General features: G+C 36.1%; 5 protein-coding genes across 6 annotated transcripts; all 5 read right to left on the bottom strand.

The window, feature by feature from the left end:
- Positions 1-173: 173 nt before the first annotated feature.
- LOC120160317 (G-type lectin S-receptor-like serine/threonine-protein kinase At4g27290) lies at positions 174-12,953 on the bottom strand. Of its 2 annotated transcripts, none has more exons than XM_039170742.1 (8): positions 12,189-12,953; positions 1,982-2,534; positions 1,764-1,880; positions 1,500-1,645; positions 1,205-1,415; positions 872-1,109; positions 633-783; positions 174-549 (listed from the first exon to the last, which is right to left on the bottom strand). In XM_039170742.1, the coding sequence occupies exons 1-8, from the start codon at positions 12,915-12,917 to the stop codon at positions 244-246; spliced, it is 2,451 nt and encodes an 816-aa protein (XP_039026673.1). In that variant the 5' UTR covers positions 12,918-12,953; the 3' UTR covers positions 174-243. The 2 variants fall into 2 exon arrangements, with proteins under 2 accessions (XP_039026673.1, XP_039026672.1); XM_039170741.1 differs by having other exon boundaries at positions 1,764-1,885; positions 1,987-2,534.
- Positions 9,731-24,608, bottom strand: LOC120160322 (G-type lectin S-receptor-like serine/threonine-protein kinase SD1-1). The gene is made up of 8 exons (XM_039170748.1): positions 24,577-24,608; positions 11,636-11,835; positions 11,243-11,359; positions 11,012-11,169; positions 10,717-10,927; positions 10,383-10,620; positions 10,145-10,295; positions 9,731-10,067 (listed from the first exon to the last, which is right to left on the bottom strand). Exons 2-8 carry the CDS (start codon positions 11,814-11,816, stop codon positions 9,765-9,767), a joined length of 1,359 nt encoding a protein of 452 aa, XP_039026679.1. The 5' UTR covers positions 11,817-11,835; positions 24,577-24,608; the 3' UTR covers positions 9,731-9,764.
- LOC120160633 (S-locus-specific glycoprotein S13-like) lies at positions 13,744-14,609 on the bottom strand. Its single transcript, XM_039170999.1, has 2 exons — positions 13,936-14,609; positions 13,744-13,825 (listed from the first exon to the last, which is right to left on the bottom strand). Exons 1-2 carry the CDS (start codon positions 14,607-14,609, stop codon positions 13,744-13,746), a joined length of 756 nt encoding a protein of 251 aa, XP_039026930.1.
- Positions 15,716-16,066, bottom strand: LOC120160632 (uncharacterized protein At4g14100-like). Its single transcript, XM_039170998.1, has one exon. It carries the CDS (start codon positions 16,064-16,066, stop codon positions 15,716-15,718), a length of 351 nt encoding a protein of 116 aa, XP_039026929.1.
- LOC120160631 (G-type lectin S-receptor-like serine/threonine-protein kinase At4g27290) lies at positions 22,545-25,652 on the bottom strand. The gene is made up of 7 exons (XM_039170997.1): positions 24,368-25,652; positions 24,143-24,256; positions 23,804-23,961; positions 23,509-23,719; positions 23,176-23,413; positions 22,936-23,086; positions 22,545-22,857 (listed from the first exon to the last, which is right to left on the bottom strand). Exons 1-7 carry the CDS (start codon positions 25,650-25,652, stop codon positions 22,552-22,554), a joined length of 2,463 nt encoding a protein of 820 aa, XP_039026928.1. The 3' UTR covers positions 22,545-22,551.

Here is a 25,652-nt window from a genome sequence, read left to right as displayed (position 1 = left end):
TGCATCTGCAACATGATTATGGTATCTAAACATTAAAATTAACAAATTGTTGAAGAAACAAGAATAAACATTTCTAAACCAGATAGCTCTTGATATAGAACAAATGTAGCAGAAAACTAGTACATATTCAACAACTTATAAATGATGTTTTTTTCTTTTGGGGTGGGGGTTTACATGCTCCAAGCATCAAGTGGAACTGACAGTATGGAGCATAACAGATTGAATGAATGGTACAACCTTTTCTTATCGTGCCTCTAATAAAGATAAACTTATTTCGTTTCTCGAAGATGATCCGTCGTTGCCGGATGAACAATCTGCTTCAAACGGTTTCTTGCAAAACAGGAAACTTGGTTGTTTGGGCAAAGGCAGTTCATTATGACTTACTAACATCACAACCACGGAGGACATGCTTGGTCTCTCCTCAGGATGCTGTTGTACACATAAAAGGCTAATGTGTATGCATCGTAGCAGCTCGGATAGATCACTGGTCTCTACTAAGAAATCATCAGCAACATCCAGAGGTTTGCCTTCTTTCCATAAACTCCATGCCTGCGGCAAAATTCAAACCTTTTAAGCATTTGTAGTTAAGTGAGAAAACATGATGATACATGATAGTATCTGTTGACATTTACATGATCAATGAGATTGCCGCTTTGATTTGTATGGTAAAACCCTCTATTCTTTCTTCCACTTATAACCTCCAACAATACGATCCCAAAGCTAAAAACATCTGATTTTACCGAAAACAGCCCGTCGGTAGCGTATTCTGGTGCCATATAACCACTGCAGAACATTTTCAGATAAAGAAAATGATTTTTATTATTAGATTAATCGATCACATAGTATGACAGTGGCACAAAAGTACACTTACTAAGTTCCGACTACTCTATTTGTATTGGCTTCTGTTTGATCTCCTCCAAAAGTTCTTGCCATGCCAAAATCCGAAATTTTTGGGTTCATCTCGCTATCGAGTAGAACATTACTAGATTTTAAATCTCTATGAATAATCCTCAACCTCGAGTCTTGATGAAGGTAGAGTAGTCCCCTAGCAATCCCGCAGATAATTCGGAAACGCTTGGACCAAGTTAATACCCTGCGTCTCGTTTGATCTGGGAAGTACACATATATGTTAGGCCTACATCTTATTTGATCATTGAAGAAGCAAAAGTGATAACATTGAGAGGTTTTCTAATAATTTTCAGACCAAAAATGAAAGAGTCAAGGCTTCTATTAGGCATGTATTCATAAACCAGCATTCTCTCATCCCCATGAATGCAGCATCCAAGAAGCCTTACAAGATTCCGATGCTGAAGTTTAGCAATCAACTTTACTTCATTCTTAAACTCGGTCAGTCCTTGTCCAGAACTCTTTGAAAGTCTCTTCACTGCAATTTCATGTCCATTTGGAAGTGTCCCCTGGAAAATTTTACAACATTTTTATGAGCATTCGGGTAAAATGATTAATCAAATATCACTATACTAAAATACAGAAACTTTCACCTTATAAACAGGTCCAAAACCGCCTTCACCTAGCTTGTTATTCAATGAAAAAGTATCAGTAGCATGAGCTATTGTACCGAACTCGAATACTGCAAGCTCCATATCTTCATTCTCATTGTCATTTACATTCTTGTCTTCAACGTTATCTGAAAAGAGTAAAAACATTAGACTAGGAATTTCCATTGCATCTTTTCTATGTTTCTTGATATATATACATGTCTATGGACAAACACTGAAACCAAAAATCCCCATAAATAGTGTTACCTTTTAACACTCTCCTGCTTCTGCGAATGTAACAAACGACTAAAACAAACCCCAAAAGCGCAGCAATTACAGTTCCAAGTATGATGCCAAGCTTCATCTTACCCTTTTTCTTCAGTTGTGCTATTATCAATATTGATGAAGAAGCACAAATGTTAATTACTTGGTAAACAAAACCCAAAAAACATTGCCAGAAGATGTAATAAGAACATAACCAGTACCTGTTTCTGAAGCAGATACTCTGATGTAAAGGTCCTGACCATCTGATTGAAATTGTTTGATATCGATCAGATCATTGAACCACATGGCGCAACCACTACCTCCTCTTGTAACATCTAAATTAGTGTAGGCCATGCAAGAACAGTTCCTCAAGCACCTGGCCCTACATTCCTTGAGATTCATAGTTTTGTTAACCCAAGAATTTGGGGTGTCTGGAGTTTTCACCTTGGCAATTTTGACAAACCCATCTCCACTCTGGCAGTTCAATGGCTTACTGTGTATACACCCGTCAGACCAATCCGATGAGTTCCATCTTTCGAGCAACTTCGGCCTGAACCCTGTCAAACATTGACAAGCCGGAAACTTATTGTTATCAAAGTTTCCATTTGGACCACAAAGTCCACATCTGTCACAGTAGTCACTTGGCATGATCGAAAACAGCTTCCAACTTTGAGTTTCTGGGTTCCATGTGTACCTTTGTCTTACACTTTCGGTTTGGTTCAAAACAAATCTGGACATCACTGATTTATTTTTGAGGAAATATATGTAGTAAACCTCATTTTCATTCCAGACAAAGTCATAATCAAATATGGGATTCGACCTTAAATTTGGTGTGCCACTAAATCCATCACCATTCCATAACCCACTGCGATAGTACTTTTCTACGCCTTTCCTTAGCACCATTTCTGGGGTTCCTTCAAGTTCTAAACCATAAGTAAGATCAGCTGGAGATGGATCATCCCAGTTCTTCCAGGCTGAGAGTCTTCGGTGCAAACCAGTTCTTAAATCAATACCAATTTTCATCCCTGGTAACATTGTATCTGATGGATAATCAAAGCTTTGCCATAAGTAATTCTCCGGATTACTATCGTTTTCATCTCTGACAACAAGATTACCAGAATCCAGGAGCTGCAATACTGGATTCTGGATACTTGCTGTCGTATTGGTCGACCAAACAGCTGCTTTGTTCCGAACTTGAAGCACAATTCTGCCACTAGTTTCTATCTTCAACAAGCCAGTGGAGTCGTTTATTGGGTTTATCCTGTTTGCAACCCAAACAACAGTTTGCATGGGGGTGGTGTTGTACCAGATTCCTAGGTAGCGGTTCTTGGAAGTGCCAGGAGAGAAGAAACCCAACGCAAAGCTTCCATCTTTGGAGACTAAGGTCATGGCATCAGTGAGTGATTCTGATGGAGAAATGGTGTCGGTTGCCGTTGAAACTTTTGAGAAGATGATGAGAAAACAACAAGCACCGAAGAAAAAGAAACCCGTTTCCATGGATGTCTAAATCTAAATTCACACATTGACTCTAAATGCAAGTGCTTTGTCCGTACTAGACGACCATAGGCATGGAATTTGGTAAATAAAACTTTGCAAGTCTTGCTCAATAATGACAGAGACTTCAACTATTTCATATTCAGACGACTTTGAAGAATGAATGTTATGAGTTAAGAAAGAAACATATGGTTGAGATTTTCATATCAATAAATATGAATAAAGTGAACATCGTTACCAAAAAAGTCAAGAATCTTTCATCAGATTTGCTACCGAACTTCCGCTGATTGGATCAAAAATATAATTTATAGATACTTCTAGATTTGCAAAGAAATTGCCAACACATATTGTCTTCTGTCAAATAAGATTTGCTCTTGTTTAAATGCTGCTATGGCAAACGGTCGGGTCGGGTGTAGATACTCCCTCTCTCATTCTCATACCCACCTAATATTTTTCAATCTATCACCTGTCCACCACCCATGATGGGTATAAATTTTTAAATCCACACCCGCCCACGCGGGTACATTTTCAAATTCATCCCCACACTCACTACCCCTAGTGACATACCCATCTAGACCCGCTTGACAGCAAACTAATGGGATGTTAGAGTTGGTTCCCAGACAGTTCGTAATAGGGTAGCAGCGCATGCTTCAATTTGTCAGATGAGTGGCTCTACGAATGTTATGGAGACAGATTGTAGGGAGCATGTAGTCGCAGAGTTGGATTGTTGAGCTGCTTTCGATGTTAATGCTCATAGTACGCCTAATATGGATTTTGAAGGACTAAACATGGAAACTACTGCTTTTGATGTTAATACTTATAGTACGGCTAATTTGTGTTTGGATGGGCAACATGGGCTAAAGAACATGGAAAGTGACGTGGTTAGTGGGATTATAGGTTTAATCAAAGAGCCGAATATTTCCCTAATTAAAGATCAGATTAAAGACTAAATATCCTTAATATTTGGTTAAATTATATGTTATATATTATACAATATTAAATTTATAAATTAGTCTCTAAAATTACACTTAAATTCATTATGATCCAAAATTTAATAGATATTTAGCTGGGCGGGCGGATGCGGGTAATGTCTCAAACCCATTACCCGCTCATCACCCACGACGGGTACCACTTTATAAATCCACACCCGCCCACTACCCGCTAAAATTATACCCATCCCCGCTCTAATTAAAGCGGATGCAGTGCAAAATCCACGAAACTGTACCCGTTTGCCATCCCTAGCTGCTACCTATCTCCCGCAACTTTCACCTATGCTTTTCATTTTATTTTAGCAAAAACTACTCTTTTATTTAAATTCTGTACATTTTTTGAATGAAGTAAAAAAACATATTTGATGTTTTAAACAAAAAGCTTTCTAATTTTTCCAATTTTTATATATATACTTACTTCATGTCCAAAAAAGTTTAAATTCGATCCACAATATAAAGCTAAAATGATTATAAGATCATATTTTATTATATCCAAGGCAATATGTTAACGTCCATCTCAGATGGTTGTCACTTTTTTAACGACAAATGATGAGTTTGGAATATATGAATAGTCAAGTGACTATTTTGTAAATTTCAATAGTTAGAGGACTCAACAAAGTAATTCCCTATAGTCAATGAACCATTTTGTATCTTTTAATAATCAGGAGACTCAACAAAACAACATCTTATAATCGATGGATCATTTGTGTACTTTATCCATTAATTTAAGGGTTTAACTTTTTGAATGGTTTCAATGATAAAAATGAATCTTTTTCTCTCATAAAGATCTAAGTTCGAGAAATTATGTCTGCAAGATATATATGCATTAACAATATATTAAAAAAAATTCTAAACAGACTGTATAATATTCAATTTTTTTAAAAAAAATTAAAGGTTCTTATATTTTGGGCTTGACAAGTCTTGTTGGATGTCCCAAAGTTTTTTTTTTTTTAAACTTTCAAAATTGGACTTAGGCTAAGTGGGTTGGTCCTTGAATCATTATAATAGCGGTGTATAGATTTTATTTGGGCAATCACTTTTGCTTTTGGATTTGGTTTAATTGCTTTTTGGGGGTTTACACTCACACATGTTATATAATAATTAAATCTGCTGAATACATCCTTCAATTTACAACTTTTGCATTTAGGTTCCTAACAAGCTACCCAGTTTTGTTTACAAGGACAGGAACTGCACAAGGACACTGCAAGTTTATGGCTTGGACTGATATTAGCAGGCATGCTTTGGGTAGAATCTGCAACATTCCAGCTTCATGGAGGCTCTATACTCCTCCAAAGTGTGCTATAAAAGCAGCACCTGCAACTCATCTATGATTAGAAGACAATGAATTTTGAAGCACCATTGATGATAGAGAGAGTAAGTCAATCCCAATAAAATAAGATCAAAAATAGTGTCACCCATCTTGTTCAATTAAGGGTGGAGACTAAAATGATTAAAATAGAAGAACACATAATTGAAGATAAAATATGAAGAATTTGTGGAACCAAAAAGGATTGATAAGGACCCTTTTCCAATTAAATTATACAATTATTCGATCATGAAAGTTTCGTTTTTCTTTGAATTGAAATTAAGAATCTAATAATCTACTTAGATAGCAGCTAATTATTGGATTTTAGTGAGGACTGAGAAATTTCTTCAATAGGGTCCATAATGACAATGATCCCAACCAAAGGCTCTTACATATCCGAAACATGATTATGGAATCTAAACATTCAAATTAGCAACAAATATTGTTACTGCATCAAGTTTCAGGTGTGACAGAAATTGTTACTGATAGTTTGGAACATAACAGATTGAATGACCATACAACCTTTTCTTATCAAGCCTCTAATAGAGAGAAACTTTAATGAGTAGGCCTGTAAACGAACCGAACGCACACGAACGAAGGTATGTTTATGTTCGTTCATTTAATAAATAAACGAACATAAACGAACACGAACATAAACGAACAAAATTTTTTTTGTTCATGTTCGTTTATTAAGGAATATGACTTGTTCATGTTCGTTCATTTAATAAATAAACGAACATAAACGAACACGAACATAAACGAACACGAACATAAATGAACACGAACATAAACGAACATAAACGTTGGAGACCTTACCTTCCATTGTTCTTTCATGAAAAATAGTCGACAATACAAATCAACCAAATCTACAGTGATAAATAGCGTAAGAGCTTATTAGCAGTGATGAAATGTTTTCTGGCAAATTCTATAGATTTTTCTTTTTACTGATGCTCATATACTTCCAATTTTTACCTTTATCTTCCCATCTATTTCTAGAAAGAAGTATTATGTTTTCTTGAGTTTTAGATGTGAAGATACCCACAATAACTTTACATATCAACTATTAAGTCAAATAAAACAGAGAAAGATGAAAACAGACATGTAAAACTTCATATTGCACTATAATATAACTTGTTTTGAATCTTTCAGAGATCGTCTCCACTCTCCAGTGAACAATAAGATTTGGGAAAAAAAGGGGAAAATGAATATAAGAGCGAGGTGCCTCACAGGTTAACATATTGGATTTAATCTCCAAATAAAATTAGGTTAATTATGGAGTTGGTCATCAGAATATTAGATTAATATTTTTAAGATACTTACAAATTGGTCACCAAAATTGATTTAAGAAGATTGGGTTAAACATAAATGAATGAACATAAACGAACATAATCGAACGAACATAAACGAACATAACCAAACGAACATAACCGAACGTTCACGAACCTAAATGAACGAACGAAACCTATGTTCATGTTTGTTCATTTAATTAAACGAACAAAAAATCTTGTTCATGTTCGTTCATTTAATAAATAAACGCACATAAACGAACTTCCTGCCGCACGGTTCATGAACGGTTCGTTGAACGTTCAGTTCATTTACAGGCCTATTAATGAGCTTTCAATAAAATCGTATACTTAGATATCACTCTAATAAAATACAGTAAATTTGACCTTATAAACGGGTTCAAAACCTCCTTTACCTAACTTGTAACGAAATGAAAAGCCGTCAGTAGCATGAGCTATTGTACCAAACTGCCTCTTTTTTCTATATTGATTGATTTATGTACATGTTTCTGGACAAACACCTAAAACCAAAAATACCCCAAGCACCTGGTTTATGGACTATGGGACTCTGTTTCTTCTTAGATCACATAAAATTTTGAAAACCATCCATTATCAGTTAGTTTTTGAAAGTTACAGGTTCGTAAGAAATTAAAGTGAAAAGGTAAAAGGATCAAAATAATGTTTAATATCTTTTAAGAAAATGGAGCGTAGATTATGATTTTCTATCATGAACTACTTTTGACTTTTCGTTTTTCTTATTCATGTCAAACATATTCTCAAATACACTTACATCCAGCAAACACTCCAGTTTGAGTAGCATAGATGAGCAAAATGCTTTTGGTATTTGCAGCAAAATGATTTCATTTATGAGAACCATAATTAGTGTTACCTGTTAACTTTCTCCTGTTTCTCCGAATGTAACCTACAATTAACAGAAACCCCACAAAGGCACCAATTACAGTTGGGAGTACGATGGCAAGGTTCACCTTGGGCTTTTTCTTCTGTTCTGCCATTAACAGTATTGGTCAAGAAGCACAAATATTAATTATTTATTACACCAAAACCAAAAAAAAGCAATTACCACAAGATGAAATAAGAACATCTTCTAGCTTTGTAAACAAAACAATTACCACAAGATGAAATAAGAACATATTCAAGCTTTGCAAACCAGTACCTGCTTCTGAAGCAGACACTCTGATGTAAAGATCCTGACCATCTGATTGCAATTGTTTGATATCAATCAGATCACCAAACCACATGGCGCAGCCGCTACCACCTCTTGTAACATCTAAATTAGTGTATGCCATGCAAGAACAGTTCCTCAAGCACTCATCCCTACATTCCTTGAGATTCATAGTTTTACTAACCCAAGAATTTGTGGTGTCTGGGGTTTTCACATTCCCAATTCTGATAAATCCGTCTCCTTTCTGGCAGTCCAATGGCTTACCGTGTACGCACCCTCCTGTATAATCCGCTGAGTTCCATCTTTCGGGCCATACCGGCCTAAACCCTGTCAAACATTGACAATAAGACGGAAGGTTATTGCTATCACATATCCCGTTTGGACCACAACGTCCATAGCTGTCACAATAGTCTGTTGGGATTATTATATTCAGCTGCCAGGTTTGTGTTTCTGGGTTCCATGTGTGCCTTTGTCTTGCACTTTCAGTTTGATTGATAACAAATCCCGAAATCACAGATTTGTCTTTGAGGAAATATATGTAGGAAACCTCATTTTCTTTTCACACAAAGTCAATCAAAGTTCGGTCTCAACCATACACTTGGTCCTCCACTAAATCCATTTCCAATCCATAACCCACTCCGAGAGTACTTTTCTAAGCCTTTCCTTAGCACCATTTCTGGGTTTCCTTCAAGTTCTACACCATAAGTAAGATCACCTGGAGATGGATCACCCCAGTTCTTGGTCGGAGCCGGTTTTATCATTTTATCTAATTATTTTATTGGCTTACTTGAAAATTACGCCCACGTTGAATGTATCTTATGTTGGAGAGTGCGAGGATTTAACATGTGGTTTGCAAGCCACGAGGTTGTGCGATGTGAACGATTGAGAATTATTTTTCTAAATAATGGTTGGAGAGTCCTATTTCTTTAAATAATTATTTATATAAAATTACTGAGAACTAAGCGCCTTCATTTTTGTAGATACGATGATATATATATATATATATATACTTTGCTGTTATATCCACTTTCACATGCATGCTACGGTACGCTACCTACGCAACTTTTGTTTTTCACTTTCAGACCCCTGTAAAAACGACTCTCTACTTTTGATCACTTCTTTTTATTAATTCTTTATTTGGTTTTCGTGAGAATACTATGCACGTGTATGTATAATTTCATATATTCGATTATTTTGTGAACAATAATCTTTCAAGGTTGTGATTATATTTTAATAATATCAATTCTAAATTTAAATATATAATTTTTTTTAAATATAAGAATAAAGTAGGTTAGAGGTCTCCTTTTGACCATTAAACTTTTAAAACCTATAAAATATTAATAATTAAGTTTATCATATTATTATAAAACGGTCATTGTGATATTATAATACGTGTAAAAATTAATACATTTAATGATTATTTTATAATTTAATAAAATTTGATATTAATTTTATAACTTTTGAAAATTTAATAATCAAAAGAATATGTTATTATAATTATTTTTTTTCATCACAATATGTTCTATCAAGTAATTTTAGTGTTTAAAGAGAGTGTTGTTTAGAGGTTTTGGATTTAAGTAGCTTATAATCACCCTATATTATTAAAAATATTCAAAAAGATAAATTAGGGTTGCTTTCCATATAACTTATACTACAAGGTATGTACTCTGAATATCGAAGAAACTACAAACAGATTGTTAATGCTAGTTTGGAGAATAACAGATTGAATGAACCAAGGAATATTTTCTTTTACCGAGCCTCTAATAATGATAAGCTTATTTCGTTTCTTGAGGACGATCTGTCGATGTCTGGTGAAGAATATGCTTTAAATTTCTTGCTAAACAAGAAACCAGGTTGATTTGGCGAAGGCAATTCATTATGACTTCCCAACATATGAACCACGGATGACATGCTCGGTCTCTCCTCAGGATGCTGTTGTACACATAAAAGGCTAATGTTGATGCATCGTAACAGCTCCGATAGATCACCAGTGCCTACTAAGAAATCATCAGCAACATCCAAAGGCTTGCCTTCTTTCCATAATATCCATGCCTGCAGAAAAATTTAAACCTTTTAGCATTTGTGTTGAAGAAACAGAACTTAATGAAATAGTATCAGTTGATGTTTACGTGTTCAATAAGGTTGCCACTTTGATCTGCATGATAAAACCCTCTGTTCTTTCTTCCACTTATAATCTCCAACAATAAAATCCCAAAGCTAAAAACATCTGATTTTACTGAAAACAGCCCATCGGTAGCATATTCTGGTGCCATATAACCACTGAGAACATTATCAGATAAAGAAAATGAAGTTTTTATTGGGATTTATGGATCAAATTGTATGGTAAAGGCATAAAAGAACACTTACTAAGTTCCAACTACTCTATTTGTATTGGCTTCTGTTTGGTCTCCTCCAAAAGCTCTTGCCATGCCAAAATCCGAAATTTTTGGGTTCATCTCGCTGTCAAGTAGAACATTACTAGCTTTTAAATCTCTATGGATAATCCTTAATCTAGAGTCTTGATGAAGGTAGAGTAGTCCCCTAGCAATCCCACAGATAATTTCAAAACGCTTGGACCAAGTTAATACTTCAGAATGCTTTTGACCTGGAAAGTACACATTCATGTTAGTCCTACGTCTTATTTGATCATTGAGGAAGCAAAAGTGATAATGTTGAGAGGTTTTCTAATGATATATCAGACCAAAAATGAAAGCGTCAAGGCTTGTGTTAGGCATGTATTCGTAAACCAGCATTCTCTCAACTCCCTGAATGCAGCAACCAAGAAGCCTCACAAGATTCCGATGCTGGAGTTTGGCAATCAACTTTACTTCATTCTTGAACTCTTTCAGTCCTTGTCCAGAACTCTTTGAAAGTCTCTTCACTGCTATTTCTTGTCCATTTGGTAGTGTCCCCTGGAAAAGTTTACAATATTTTAATGAGCTTTCAATAAAATCGTATACTTAGATATCACTGTAATAAAATACAGTAAATTTGACCTTATAAACGGGGCCAAAACCTCCTTCACCTAGCTTGTAACGAAATGAAAAACTGTCAGTAGCTTGAGCTATTGTACCAAACTCAAATACTGCAAGCTCCATATCTTCATGCTCGTCTTTATTCTCTTTATCACTTAGATTATTGTCTTCAACTTCATCTGAAAAGAGTATTAAACATAGATGAGCAAAATGGTTCTATTATTTGTTGCAAAGAACCATAATTTGTGTTACCTGTTAACTTTCTCCTGCTTCTGCGAATGTAACAAGCAACTATCAGAAACCCAAAAAAGGCACCAAGTACAGTTGTAAGTATGATGGCAAGCCTCACGTTAGACTTTTTCTTCAGTTCTGCCATTATCAGTATTGGTCAAGAGAGACGAAGTCAGAATATCTACCCAGGGTTAAAATATAATTTGATTGAAAAGTGAGGCAATTAATCTATAAATCTTTTAAAGTTATTATATAAACTAAAAGGAAAAAAATATATGAATGGGGCCAGATCTCCTCCCACTTGTAAGGTAGTTCTGTCACTGATCAAGATACACAAATATTAATTATTTATTATACACCAAAACCAAAAACATTACCCAACATGTTCTAGCTTTGTAAAGTGTAAATCAGTACCTGCTTCTGAAGCAGACACTCTGATATAAAGATCCTGACCCTCTGATTGCAATTGTTTGATATTAAGCAGATCACCAAACCACATGGCGCAGCCGCTACCTCCTCTTGTAATGTCTAAATTAGTGTATGCCATGCAAGAACAGTTCCTCAAGCACCTATCCCTACATTCCTTGAGATTCATAGTTTTATTAACCCAAGAACTTGTGGTGTCTGGGGTTTTCACATTATCAATTCTAATAAATCCATCCCCACTCTGGCAGTTCAATGGCTTACTGTGTACACACCCTCCGGAAAAATCCGATGAGCTCCATCTTTGGGGCCATTTCGGTCTGAACCCTTTAAAACATTGACATGCAGGAAGCTTACTGCTATCACAGTTCGCATTCGGACCACAAAGTCCATATCTGTCACAATAGTCTATTGGCAAAGCTAGAAACTGCTGCCAGGATTGAGTTTCTGGGTTCCATGTGTAACTTTGTAACTGACTTTGGGATTGGTTCAAAACATTCCTCAACTTTACTGATTGGTCTCTGAGGAAATATATGTAGTAAACCTCATTTTCGTTCCACACAAAGTCATAATCAAAGAACGGATTCGACCTATAAGTTGGTGCCCCACTAAATCCATTGCCAATCCATAACCCACTCAGGGTGTACTTTTCTAAGCCTTTCCTTAGCACCAACTCTGGGCTTCCTTCAAGTTCTATTGCATAAGTAAGATCACCAGGAGATGGATCATCCCAGTTCTTCCAGTCTGTGAGTCTTCGATCCAAGCCTGTTCTTAAGTCAACACCAATTTTCATCCCTGGTAACATTGTATCTGATGGATAATCAAAGCTTTGCCATAAGTAGTTCTCCGGATTACTATCTTTTCCATCTCTGACCACAAGATTACCAGAATCCAGGAGCTGCAATACTGGATTCTGAACACTTGCTGTTGCTGTCGTATTAGTCGACCAAACAGCTGTTGTGTTCTGAACTTGAAGCACAATTCTGCCACTAGTTTCTATCTTCAACAAGCCAGTGGAATCATTTATTGGGTTTATCCTGTTTGCAACCCAAACAACAGTTTGCATGGGGATGTTGTTGAACCAGATTCCCAGGTAACGGTTCTTGGAAGTGCCTGGAGAGAAGAAACCTAACACAAAGGTTCCATCATTGGAGACTAAGGTCATGGCATCAGCGAGTGACTCCGATGGAGAAATGGTGTCGACTGCCATTGAAGCTTTTGAGAAGATGACGAGGAAACAACAAGCACAGTAGAAATAGAAACCCATTTCCATGGATGTCTGGTCTGATTGCTCCTTGCTAGCAGAATTCATTACATATTCCGTTTTATTGAACATTTGAAATTCAAGCACGGACTATAAAGACAGAGACCACAAGTATTTTATATTCAACTGTCTTTGAAGATGGGTTACCCAAAAGTCAAGTCTTTCATGAGACTTCGAACAAAAAGAAAGTCTTGTTTAAATGCTAGTATTAAATTTCCCAACTTGCACCCCTGTCACTTGTTTTTTTGTTTGAATAACAGATAATCTGTTGAATGGATGGCCCAGTAGCCGCCTACAAGAACTGTTCGAAAGTGTTGGTCAATAGATTGAAAGATAAAATGCTGGAGATTGTGACCCCCTCCTTGGGTGTGACTCATCCATATGGAAATATCTTGGGAAAGCTACTCTTGGGAGAGTTTAAAACTGATATTTTTAAAGGTTATGATCGTATTAGCTGACGATTTATTTTGGAAGTTTTAGATGTAACTCACTTTTAAAAAAAAATTATGTGTTGAGCAAGCGCATTAGGACGGTCGAGCAAGTTGTTTATCTTTATTTCCTTGTATTCTTTTTAGGTTATGAATTTTAGACTAATTAGGAGTATTTCTCTTCATTCCGTCAGGTCCTCTTCCTCTAAGATTAGGATTTGATATTATATTTCTTTTTGTTTTATGTATTTGAATTTTTTTTTCAAAGTAGATATATAATATTTTATTATGTTACTATTTTAAAGTCTAACCGTCAATGTCCATAAAAATTTTGTTACTTAATAAATACATGATATATGACTTGATTTTTAATTTTTTATTTAAAAATAAATTTAAAATCATTTCTGTCACAATAGTCGATTGGCAAGGCTAGTAACAGCTGCCAGGATTGAGTTTCTGGGTTCCATGTGTAAATTTGTGACTCGCTTTCTGTTTGGTTCAAAGCATTCCTCAACTTTGCTGATTGGTCTTTACGAAAATATGTGTAGCAAATCTCATTTTCGTTCCACAATAAGTTATAATCAAAGATCGGATTCGACCTATAAGTTGGTGCTCCACTAAATCCAGTGCCAGCCCATAACCCACTGAGAGAGATCTTATCTAAGCCTTTCCTTAGCACCATTTCTGGACTTCCTTTAAGTTCAACACCATAGCAAAGATCACCTGGAGATGGATCATCCCAGTTCTTCCAGGCTGTGAGTCTTCGATCCAAGCCAGTTCTTAAGTCAAAACCAATTTTCATCCCTGGTAACATTGTATCTGCTGGATAATCAAAGCTTTGCCATAAGTAGTTCTCCGGATTATTATCGTTTCCATATCTGACAGGAAGATTACCAGAGTCCAGGAGCTGCAATACTGGATTCTGAACACTTGCCGTCGTATTAGTCGACCAAACAGCTGTTGTGTTCTGAACTTGAAGCACAATTCTGCCACTAGTTTCTATCTTCAACAAGACAGTGGAATCATTTATTGGGTTTATCCTGTTTGCAACCCAAACAACAGTTTGCATGGGGATGTTGAACCAGATTCCCAGGTAGCGGTTCTTGGAAGTGCCTGGAGAGAAGAAACTTAACACAAAGGTTCCATCATTGGAGACTAAGGTCATGGCATCAGTGAGTGACTCTGATGGAGAAATGGTGTAGATTGCCGTTAAAGCTTTTGGGAAGATGATGAGTAAACAACAAGCACAGTAGAAATAGAAACCCATTTCCATGGATGTCTTGTCTGATTGTTCGTTTCTCGGAGAATTAATTACACATTCGAACATTTTAGGGTAAACTACATGAATGGTCACTAAACTTCTAGGGAATATGCATTATGGTCACTAAACTTCTAGGGAATATGCATTATGGTCACTAAACTTAAAACTTGCAATACAATCAGCAAATTTTTAGTTTATTTTCAGTAAGGTCCCTGACGTTACCTGCTATTAGTTTTATCTGACGTGGCATGTTACTGTTATTTTTCAACTTAATAAAAATTAAAAAAAAACATTCACAAACGACGCCCTATAAAATTTGGAAAAAGTTAAAAGGATTTAAAACCTTTTAACTGATCAATTGACTTGGATATACACTACAACAAAATTGTTCTACAGCGGCGTTGTTAGCGGCGTTTTAGGAGTAAACGCCACTAATTTTAAACATATAGCGGCGTTTACATAGCAAACGCCACAAATGGTAACTTTAGTAGCGTTTTTATAAAAACGCCGCAATAGGTTCATCGATAGTGGCGTTTTTTCAACAAACGCCGCAAAAGAGTAGTACTTTAGTGGCGTTTTTATACAAACGCCGCTAAAGACTCGTAATTTAGTGCCATTTTTATACAAACGCCGCTATAGAATTGTACTTTAGTGGCGTTTTTATACAAACGCCGTTATACACATGTACTATAGTGGCATTTGTGTTTACAAACGTCGCTAAAGACTCATAATTTAGTGGCGTTTTTATACAAACGCCGCTAAAGACTTATACTTTAGTGGCGTTTTTATGCAAACTCCGCTAAAGACGCGTACTTTAGTGGCATTTTTATTCAAACGCCGTTATACACTTGTACTATAGTGGCGTTTGTGTTTACAAACGCTGCAAGTTTACAAATTTTAAGTGTCGCGCCCTTTAACCTTTTTTTGAAACCTTTGAGAGCTCCACCCAACAATCTGTGGGTGGTGGTTTTGGTGGTGTTGTGAAAGCAGTATATGGGGGCTTGCCACTTGGAATCATCAAGAACTGCTCCCGCCTCAAATGTCATCAAATGCGCCTCCCTCCCTACACTTTCAATTTTCACCTTCATTCATCAGATTAAAATTGAACTGAATCGAAATCAGTTAGACTCGCCGGTGTAGAAGATCCAGAGAACGGGTCTCTTAGTGACCACATCCTCAAAATACGTGATGAAATCTGCTTTCTCCCACACATTGCAAACGAACCCGTCCGCCTCTCGCTGACCCAAGTACGTAGCTCCGTCGAGCCAGTCGGGGCGTAAAATCCCGACCTCGAGCTGAACACTGCTGTAGGTTTTGGAGGAATCGAGGGTGTAAAAGAAGGAAGTCCCGTTGTTCCACTCGAGATCGTGGAGGACATTCCCCAGCTGGTGCTGGATGATGTTGAAGTTTCTTCCGTTGGGCCAATCGTACCAGAGGTCGATCACTTCGTGAATAATACTGTTGTTCATGACCAGAATGGAGTGAAATTGGGGCGGCCATGGAGTCGGGGGGGGTCAGGTCGTCTTGTTCGGGTTTGGACTTGCACAAGTCAAACGAAGTGATAGAGACATACTACATGAGTTTACTCAGGTTTAATCCGCTGACTCTGTTTACTACACTTGTTTACTTAGGATTATGCTTACCATAACTAATTTTGGCTAAATTTGTTGTCGTTTGCCTATGATTGGAAATTTAAGAAATCACTTATCTGTTACTAGGTGATGGTGCCGTGAACTGTGAAATTGAGATGCTTTTTTACATTTTAGCTGAGTGAATAAAATTATCGTTGAAAATTTTATGATGTCTACAGAATTGGGGTTTATTGAAGTAATGATTACTTTGAAATCCAAGGTCCACAAATTTAACATTAAAGCAATTGATATTTCAATTTCTTTAATTCTGTACAAGTAGTGCATTTGCAAGCTCAGTTCCTGAAATTCTATTCAAAATTAGATTTATCACAGGTAAAGTGCCTACAATTTAGGTTCAAGTTTGGACGCATAATTGTCAAGTGATCCATCTAACTAAAGGGTCTTAATCTTCATGTAGAACTAATTAATATGGAACTATTCCTTAAGATCATTTTATAAAGTGTATTCATGTTGAACTCTCTCTTGCTTACTCATCATTCAATTGTGACTGGAGTTGTACATCATAATTCTCTGAGTTTGGAGTTTTATAAAGTTTTGAAACCATGAAGCTGTTTTTGACTTCCTGTAATATCTGGCTTTGAAAACTTTGAAAACTTAACAGCAATGTAAAAGTTATACTCTACAATAGAGATTGATCTTTCTTTTATGAGGTCAAAGAATGATTCTAGCAGCTGGCTTCAGTCTAGTCGCTACTCAGTGAATATCTGCGAAATAATAGCATAACCTAAACACCTGTGGCATTTAACAGTAAAGCTAAAGAGTTTATTAGACTGTTCTTTGCATATATAAATTATACTCTAATTGTTTCATACGCCCAACTTTGTCTATTTGTGTTGTTAAAGTAAATTTCTTCTAATTTGGGCTTTAGACACCATGTGTCCATTTTCCTTGAAATTATCAAACTAATTTTGTTTATTTATTTATTTCCTTAATTTTATATGTTATTCTTCCCTTCTCTTTTTAGTTTATGTGAGGTTTTACTTAATGGAAAACCTATTATAGTTACTCGCGAGGTTTTAATGTTTAATCTGCAAATTATGCATGTTGTATTGTTTAGTTGTTTAATATGCTTGTTTGTCGTATGTTCTTAGGAATATGCGGTACAATTATGCATATTTTGAAGCAAAATGCTCAAACTCTTAGCCAAATCACATCCAATCTTTCTAAATTATTGTAATTGCAAGTTATGAATGCAAGTTCTGCTGGTTGTTTCCTTCTCTTCTTAGTCTCATCTAAATTATTGTAATTGCAGTAATATTGAAGAACAAACTACAACAAAAAGCGGCTTCTTCAATAGACTGGCACAACGTTTCCCATTTGTTTTTAATCTATTGAGAAGAGATCATTCACTGTCAAATGATACTTTTAAATAAGATGTCAAGACGATGAATATGACAAATTCCAATGAAGTGGGAAACAAATTAGCTTTAGAAGGCATATCTGGAGGTTATGATGATGACGCTAGTGAAATTGAGGATGTATCGAACAATAAATCCATGTATATCTACACTTTGAGGTTCAGTTGTAACTCATTTGTACTTTAATGTCTTTTAAGGTTCTCTCTCCATAAAAAAACTTTAATTTATTTTGTTGTTAAGTATTTTTCTTTATGTTTTTTGTCTTAATTAAAATGTATGGTTGTTGTTAATTAGATAAAGCTAGATATAAATTTAGGAGATGTATAGCAGAAATGAAATATGCAAAATCAATTAATATTAGCTAAAGAAAGGTAATTAGCGGCGTTTGTATCCAAAAACGCCGTTATAGGTCTGACTTTTTGCGGCGTTTGAGTTCAAAAACGCCGTTATAGGTCTGACCTTGCGGCGTTTGTGTCCAAAAACGTTGCTATAGGTCTGACCTTTTGCGACGTTTGTTCTAAAAACGCCAGTATAGGTCTTCTCTTTTGCGGCGTTCGTATCCAAAAACGCCGCTATAGATCTGACCTTTTGCGGCGTTTTTTCTACAAACGCCGCTATATATCATAACTTTTTGCGGCGTTTATTCCAAAAACGCCGCTATAGATATCGACCTTTTGCGGCGTTTGTTCAAAAAACGCCGTAATAGATATTGACCTATTGCGGCGTTTTTTATTCTCAAACGCCGATAACTTTAACGGCGCTGGTATTGCCTGCGCTTCTTGCGGCGTTTTTCCTATCGCCGCAAATACTTTTAGCGGCGCTTAAAAACGCCGCTATAAGACTAAAAAAACACCGCTAAAACTCTATTTTGCTGTAGTGATATTAGGTTTAATTTGAGTTTTTTTGGTTTTGGTTTTTTTTTAGATTATCGAATGTTGTGGATGACAATGAGGGAGAGAAAGAATCGATCGAAGGTTTGTTTAAGTGTGGCAAACAGTAAGTTATTATTTTTTGTGTTTGAAAAAAAATATATGATTTGATTCACATGTTACCTAACGATAACAACACGTGAACGTGAATTCAATGGAGGATCATACCAAATAAAAAATTTACAATTTCTTCTAAATACATGCCCATGGTTAACGCACCCAAAGAACCTCATTCCAACATTATTATTAGTCCAAGTTGTGCGTAAGGTAGTTGACATTCCATAAAAACATGTTGGGATTGCAGTTGGTGTCTCCATTGCTAGCTTCGATTGTTGATCAAACAAAGAAAATAAGAGAAAGAGAAATTTGATTTTTAGGGTTTTTAGTCAATTTTGGGTGAGGAAATTTTTTTTATTAAGCTAAAATGGGTTAAAAGGATTATTTTATTAAGCTAAAAAATAAAAGTGGTGTGTCTCGTCAGATAAAACTTACGGGAGGTAATATCAGGGACCTTACTTAAAACAAACTAAAAGTTTGGTGACTGTATTATAAGTTTTAAAAGTTGGTTAACCAAAATGCAAGCTAAATAAAAGTTCAATGACCATTTAATGTAGTTTGCCCAACATTTTACAAGCATTGACTATAAAGACAGAGACTACAAGTATTTTATATTCAACTGCCTTTGAAGATGGGTTACCCAAAGTCAAGTCTTTCATCAGAACAAAAAGAAAAAGTCTTTCATCAGACTTTTAGCTAAACTTTAGATGATTTGATCAGAAACGTTATTTACAGTCTAAACTAAAGCTACAAGCTTTATATTGTCTCAAGGGCCACATAAAGATCCGGTCTTGTTTAAATGCTAGTATTAAATTTCCCCAACTTCCACCCCCCCTCTTCTTCTTCTTTTTTTTAATAGCATATTTGATCCATGGCATTTCCCCAAATGCCCATCAGCATTTGCAATGTCGTCCACATGACCTGTTCGTAAGTGTCGGCCAATAGATTGAAAGATATGATGCCGATTGCCGGCGATTATAACCACCATTTTAAAATGCTTTTATCATGGGTCATATCCTCCTTGGGTGTGAACTCATCCATATCATGCGGAGGAAATGTCGTGTGAAAGCTACGCATGGGGGCTGTTTAAAACTGATATATTTAAAGGTTATGATGGTATTGGGTGGCAATTTACTTTTGGAAAATTTCCATGTTATGGGGTTAGGTGCAAAATTCACGCAACTAATCCTCCATGCATTACCCCTGTATCATATTAGGTATTGGTCAACCGAAGCTCAACTGTAAGTTTTTTTTCCCCAAAGCAAGGATTACGTCGGAGTGATCCTATATTATGTCAGAATATTTTATCCTTGGTGTTCTTACAGGCTGAAGGTAAACAAAAGTTAACAGAGGTAAGCTTTTTTCTCAACTTTTTTAGACTAAAAATCTTCATCTTCTTCTTCTTTCTTTCTAAACTTTTGCAGGAGAACAAGGAGTTGATCCAACTGTTGCAGAGTATTGGCTCGAAGGAATTAATTCTTACAAGTATTCAAGAAGAAGTTCATGGTCATGAGCCAGCACTACATGGAAACGTGTAAGCGATAGTCCATTGGCTTAATCCAGTGTAATATGACAATGGCTGAGTACGAATTGGAGTTTTTTCAGCTTAAACATTATACTTCTGTGATGGTTTTGACTGGGAAAGATTAATGTAAGAGATACTGGTTGAGGCTTAATAAATGATTTGGTTCTACGCCTTGCATTTTAGCTTTCAAGTCATTCAGGAGCATTATAAGCCCTGTTAAGTGACAGATTTAGAAATATTTTTTTTAGGATGGATATACATGTATCAACAATATTAGATTTTTGTATGCAGATAAATATAGATAAAATTTTAAGATAGATACAATCAATAAAATAAATAACTAAAAAATATAAGATTTCAAGATAAAATACTCGACTACCCTAAATAATGGGTGCATCCGCCATGGCCTCTAGTCCTCTCACCATATTGGAATTAATAAAACATACCGTCCTTGTTAAATTTGAGATTATGATGAAACCTTATCCCATCATCACAAGTAAAATTTTTGAAGATGCTTATCTGAATTTATATTCACTGACATTGAAGATGCTTATCTTTTTATTCTTTAGTTCAGACTGTTGAGAAGGAAAAAAAGTATGACCAAGAACCATTCAGAGTGTAATTAACATGCATTTCCACTTCCATATGCATCTCGGGGGGGGGGGGGGGAGGAAAAAAACGACATATGGTAGAAATTTTCATATCAATAATGATTAATTAAGCGAACATCGTTACCAAAAGGTCAAGTCCTTTTCATCAGACATTTCTGTCAAACATTTGCTGATTGTAACAAAAATATAAATTATAGGTTATAGTTTGGAGATTTTATGAACCATGCATATCGGGTGAAGAATCTGCTTCAAAGGGTTTCTTGTAAAACAAGAAACCAGATTGTTTAGGCGAATGTAATTCATTATGACGTCCCAACATATGAACCACGGATGTGTTGCTCGGTCTCTCCTCAGGATGCTGCTGTAAACATAAAAGCCTAATGTGGATCCATCGTAACAGCTCGGATAGGTCACCTGTGTCTACTATGAAATCATTAGTGACATCCAAATGCTTGCCTTCTTTGCATAATATCCATGCCTGCAGCAAAATTTAAATCTTTTAGCATTTGTAGTTGAAGTAATGAAACATAATGATAATAGTATCAGTTGATGTTGTTGCCGCTTTGATTTGCATGATAAAACCCTCTATTCTTTCTTCCACTTATAACCTCCAACAGCAAAATCTCAAAACTAAAAACTAAAAGCATCTGATTTTACTGACTATAGCCTCTCAGTAGCTTATTCTGGTGCCAAGTAACCACTGTAGAACGTTGTCAGATAAACAAAATGGAGTTTTTGTATTGGGATTTATGGATTAAATTGTATGGAAAAGGCATAAAAGTACACTTACTAAGTACCAACTACTCTATTTGTATTGGCTTCTGTTTGGTTTCCTCCGAAAGTCATTATCATAGATCAGATTCGACCTTACATTTGGTACCCGACCAAATCCATTGCTAATCCATGACCCACTCAGAGAGTACTTTTCTAATCTTTTCCTTAGCATCATTTCTGGGTTTACTTCAAGTTCTACACCATAAGTAAGATCACCTGGAGATGGATCATCCCATTTCTTCCAGGCTGAGATTCTTCGATCGAAGCCAGTACTGAAATCAACACCAACTTTCATCCCTGGTAACATTGTATCTGATGGATAATCAAAGCTTTTCCATAACTAGTTCTCCGGATTACTATCATTTCCATCTATGACAACAAGATTACCAGAATCCAGGAGCTGCCATAAGTAGATCTCCGGATTGCAATTGAAGTTTTTGGGAAGATGGTGAGGACACAACAAGCACTGTAAAAATAGAATCCTATTTTCATGGATGTCTAGTCTGGTAGCTAATTTCTTGCAAATTTAGTATATATTCCATTTTATTGAACATTCTAGACGTCAGACTCTTGTAGTCATGGAATTTGATTAATAAAATATTGGAAGTCTATCAATAATGTCAGTGACTGTAAGTATTTTATATTAAAGTTAACTGACTTTTAAGATGCTTAGTTATTTCCTTATGTTTAGACTGTTTTGATTATATATTTCAACTCACAAGGTACAATTTAAAGGGAACATCATTTAAACACAAATTAGGAATAGATTGAAACAGAGAATCTTGCAATAACATTTTTGTTGAATGGGAAGTGATGAATTTATACAATAAGTTGGAACAAAAAATAATTTTAAAAAATTGTAAATCATAACACTCCACAGTTAAAATGTTTATACCATTAGAAATCCCCATTTATAATTGTTATAAAAAATATCAACTTCCTCCAAACTTTAATATCCTAGAAATCATAATTTCAGGAGAAAGAAAAAAGCCTCAAGTTTAATGATAGTTATGAGAATAATAGATTAAGTGTCACATACAACATGTTCTTATCGAGCCTCTAATAGCGATGAAGTTATTTCATTTCTCGAAGACGTTCCGTCGGTGCCGGGTGAAGAATCTGCTTCAAAGGGTTTCTTGCAAAACAGGAAACCAGGTTGCTTAGGCGAAGGCAATTCATTGTGACTTCCCAACATAAGAACCACAGATGACATGTCCGGCCTCTCCTCGGGATGCTGCTGTACACATAAAAGGCTAATGTGGATGCAACGTAATAGCTGGGGTGGACCACCATTCTGTACTAAGAAATCCTCAGCAACATCTGAAGGCTTCCCTTCTGTCCATAATCTCCATGCCTGCATCAAAATTCAAACCTTTTAAGAATTTATAATTTGCGAGAAAACATAACCGTAGTAGTATCTGTTGACATTTACATGTTCAACGAGGTTCTCGCTTTGATTTGCATGATAAACCCCTCTATTCTTTCTTCCACTTATAACCTCCAACAATAAAATCCCATAGCTAAAAACATCTGATTTTATTGAAAACAGACCGTCGCTAGCATATTCTGGTGCCATATAACCACTGCAGAACATTGTCAGATAAAGAAAATGAAGTTTTTTATTGGGATTTATGGATCAAATAATGTGGAAAAGGTCAAAAAGTACACTCACTAAGTTCCAACTACTCTATTTGTGTTGGCTTCTGTTTGATCTCCTCCAAAAGTTCTCGCCATGCCAAAATCCGAAATTTTCGGGTTCATCTCACTGTCAAGTAGAACATTATTAGGTTTTAAATCTCTATGAATTATCCTCAACCTTGAGTCTTGATGAAGGTAGAGTAGTCCTCTAGCAATCCCGCTGATAATTCGAAAACGCTTGGACCAGGTTAATACTTCGCGTCTAGTTTGATCTACAAATTACGCTTTCATGTTAGTCCTGCATCTTATTTAATCAATGAAGAAGCATAAGTGAAAACAAAAATACGTTTTCTAATGATTTTCAGACCAAAAATGAAAGAGTCAAGGCTTCTATTAGGCATGTATTCATAGACCAGCATTCTCTCGTCTCCTTGAGCGCAACATCCAAGAAGCCTTACAAGATTCCGATGCTGAAGTTTGGCAATCAACTTTACTTCATTCTTGAACTCATTCAATCCTTGTCCAGAAGTCTTTGAAAGTCTCTTCACTGCAATTTCTTGTCCATTTGGAAGTGTCCCCTGGAAAATTTTACAATATTTTAATGAGCTTACAGTAAAATTGTATACTTAGATATCACTGTAATAAAATACAGTAAATTTGACCTTATAAACAGGACCAAAACCTCCTTGGCCTAACTTGTAACGAAATGAAAAACTATCAGTAGCTTGAGCTATTGTACTAAACTCAAATACTACAAGCTCCATATCTTCATTCTCGTCTTTATTCTCTTTATCACTTGGATTCTTGTCTTCAACTTCATCTGAAAAGAGTATAAAACATAGAATTGGACAAGTTTCTGGACAAACACCGAACCAAAATACCCCAAGCACTTGGTTTATGAACTATGGAACTCTGTTTCTTAGATCATATAAAAAGTTCAAAACCATCCATTAGCAGTTTGTTTTTGAAGGTTATACATTTTAGACCATAATTAGTGTTACCTTTTAACTTTCTCCTGCTTCTGCGATTATAACAAACGACCAAAAGAATCCCCAAAAGGGAAGCAATTACAGTTGCAAGTATGATGGGCTTCACCTTAGCCTTTTTCTTCAGTTCTGCCATTATGTCAAGATGCACAAATATTAATTATTTATTACACAAAAACTCAAAAAAAAAAACGTTACCACAAGATGTAATAAGAACATGTTAGCTTTGTGAACCAGTACCTGTTTCTGAAGCGGACACTCTTATGTAAAGATCCTGATCATCCCGACCATCTGATTGAAATTGTTTGATATCGATTAGATCACCGAACCACATCACACAGCCACTACCTCCTCTTGTAACATATAAATTAGTGTACGCCGTGCAAGAACAGTTCCTCAGGCACTTAGCCCTACATTCCATGAGATTCATAGTTCTATTAACCCAAGACTTTGTGGCGTCTGGAGTTTTCACTCTCCTTATTCTGATAAAGTCATCCCCACTCTGGCAGTTCAATGGCTTACTGTGTATACACCCTCCGAAATAATCAGCTGAGTTCCATCTTTCGGGCCATTTCGGCCTGAACCCTGTCAAACATTGACAACAAGCCGGAAGCTTAGTGCTATCACAGTTCCCATTTGGACCACAATGTCCATATCTGCCACAAAGGTCAATTGGCGAGCTTAAAAACAGCTTCCAGGTTTGAGTTTCTGGGTTCCATGTGTACCTTTGTATTGCACTTTCAGTTTGGTTCAAAATGCCCCTCAAAATAACTGAATTGTCTTTGGTGAACTGTATGTAGTAAACTTCATTTTCGTTCCAGACGAAGCCATAATCAAATATAGGATTCCGCCTTAAATTTTGATACCCACTAAAATCATTGCCATTCCATAAACCACTGCGAGCGTACTTTTCTGAGCCTTTTCTTAGAACAGCTTCTGGGTTTCCTTGGAGTTCAATTCCAAAAGTAAGATCACCAGGAGTCGGATCATCCCAGTTCTTCCAGGCTGAAAGTCTTCGATGGAAACCAGTTTTTAAATCAATACCAATTTTCATCCCTGGTAACAGTGTATCTGATGGATAATCAAAGCTTTGCCATAAGTAATTATCTGGATCCTTTCCATCTTTGACAACAAGATTACCAGAATCCAGAAGCTGCAATACTGGATTCTGTACAATTGCTGTCGAATTAGTCGACCAAACAGCTGTTGTGTTTTGAACTAGAAGTACAATTCTGCCACTAGTTTCTATCTTCAACAAGCCAGTGGAATCGTTGATTGGATTTATCCTGTTTGCAACCCAAACAACAGTTTGCATGGGGATGTTGTTGTACCAGATTCCCAGGTAGCGGTTCTTAGAAGTGCCAGGAGAGAAGAAACCCAATGCAAAGGTTCCATCATTGGAGACTAAAGTCATGGCATCAGTGAATAACTCTGATGGAGAAATGGTGTCAATTGCTGCAGTCGAGGCTTTTGAGAAGAAGATGAGGAAACAAGAAGCAATGCGAAAACAGAAACCCGTTTCCAT

The sequence above is a fragment of the Hibiscus syriacus genome, unplaced genomic scaffold (assembly GCF_006381635.1).
Source record: "Hibiscus syriacus cultivar Baekdansim isolate YM2019G1 unplaced genomic scaffold, ASM638163v2 tig00111392_pilon, whole genome shotgun sequence".
Taxonomy (NCBI): Eukaryota; Viridiplantae; Streptophyta; class Magnoliopsida; order Malvales; family Malvaceae; genus Hibiscus; species Hibiscus syriacus.
This window is presented reverse-complemented; position numbering and strand designations above follow the sequence as displayed.

Coding starts and splice junctions, on each gene's coding strand:
- LOC120160631 (XM_039170997.1), bottom strand. CDS start 25,652: ATGGAAACGGGTTTCTGTTTTCGCATTGCTTCTTGTTTCCTCATCTTC. Junction 23,087..23,175: donor AATAGAGTAGTTGGAACTTA/GTGAGTGTACTT, acceptor AATGTTCTGCAG/TGGTTATATGGCACCAGAAT. Junction 22,858..22,935: donor GCGAGAACCTCGTTGAACAT/GTAAATGTCAAC, acceptor ATTTTGATGCAG/GCATGGAGATTATGGACAGA.
- LOC120160317 (XM_039170742.1), bottom strand. CDS start 12,917: ATGGAAATGGGTTTCTATTTCTACTGTGCTTGTTGTTTCCTCGTCATC. Junction 1,110..1,204: donor CCTTGACTCTTTCATTTTTG/GTCTGAAAATTA, acceptor TGTACTTCCCAG/ATCAAACGAGACGCAGGGTA. Junction 550..632: donor GCGGCAATCTCATTGATCAT/GTAAATGTCAAC, acceptor ATTTTGCCGCAG/GCATGGAGTTTATGGAAAGA.
- LOC120160322 (XM_039170748.1), bottom strand. CDS start 11,816: ATGAATCTCAAGGAATGTAGGGATAGGTGCTTGAGGAACTGTTCTTGC. Junction 10,928..11,011: donor GTTTTGGCCCCGTTTATAAG/GTCAAATTTACT, acceptor AAACTTTTCCAG/GGGACACTACCAAATGGACA. Junction 10,621..10,716: donor CCTTGACGCTTTCATTTTTG/GTCTGATATATC, acceptor TGTACTTTCCAG/GTCAAAAGCATTCTGAAGTA.
- LOC120160632 (XM_039170998.1), bottom strand. CDS start 16,066: ATGAACAACAGTATTATTCACGAAGTGATCGACCTCTGGTACGATTGG.
- LOC120160633 (XM_039170999.1), bottom strand. CDS start 14,609: ATGGAAATGGGTTTCTATTTCTACTGTGCTTGTTGTTTACTCATCATC. Junction 13,826..13,935: donor AGTGGAGCACCAACTTATAG/GTCGAATCCGAT, acceptor TGAACCAAACAG/AAAGCGAGTCACAAATTTAC.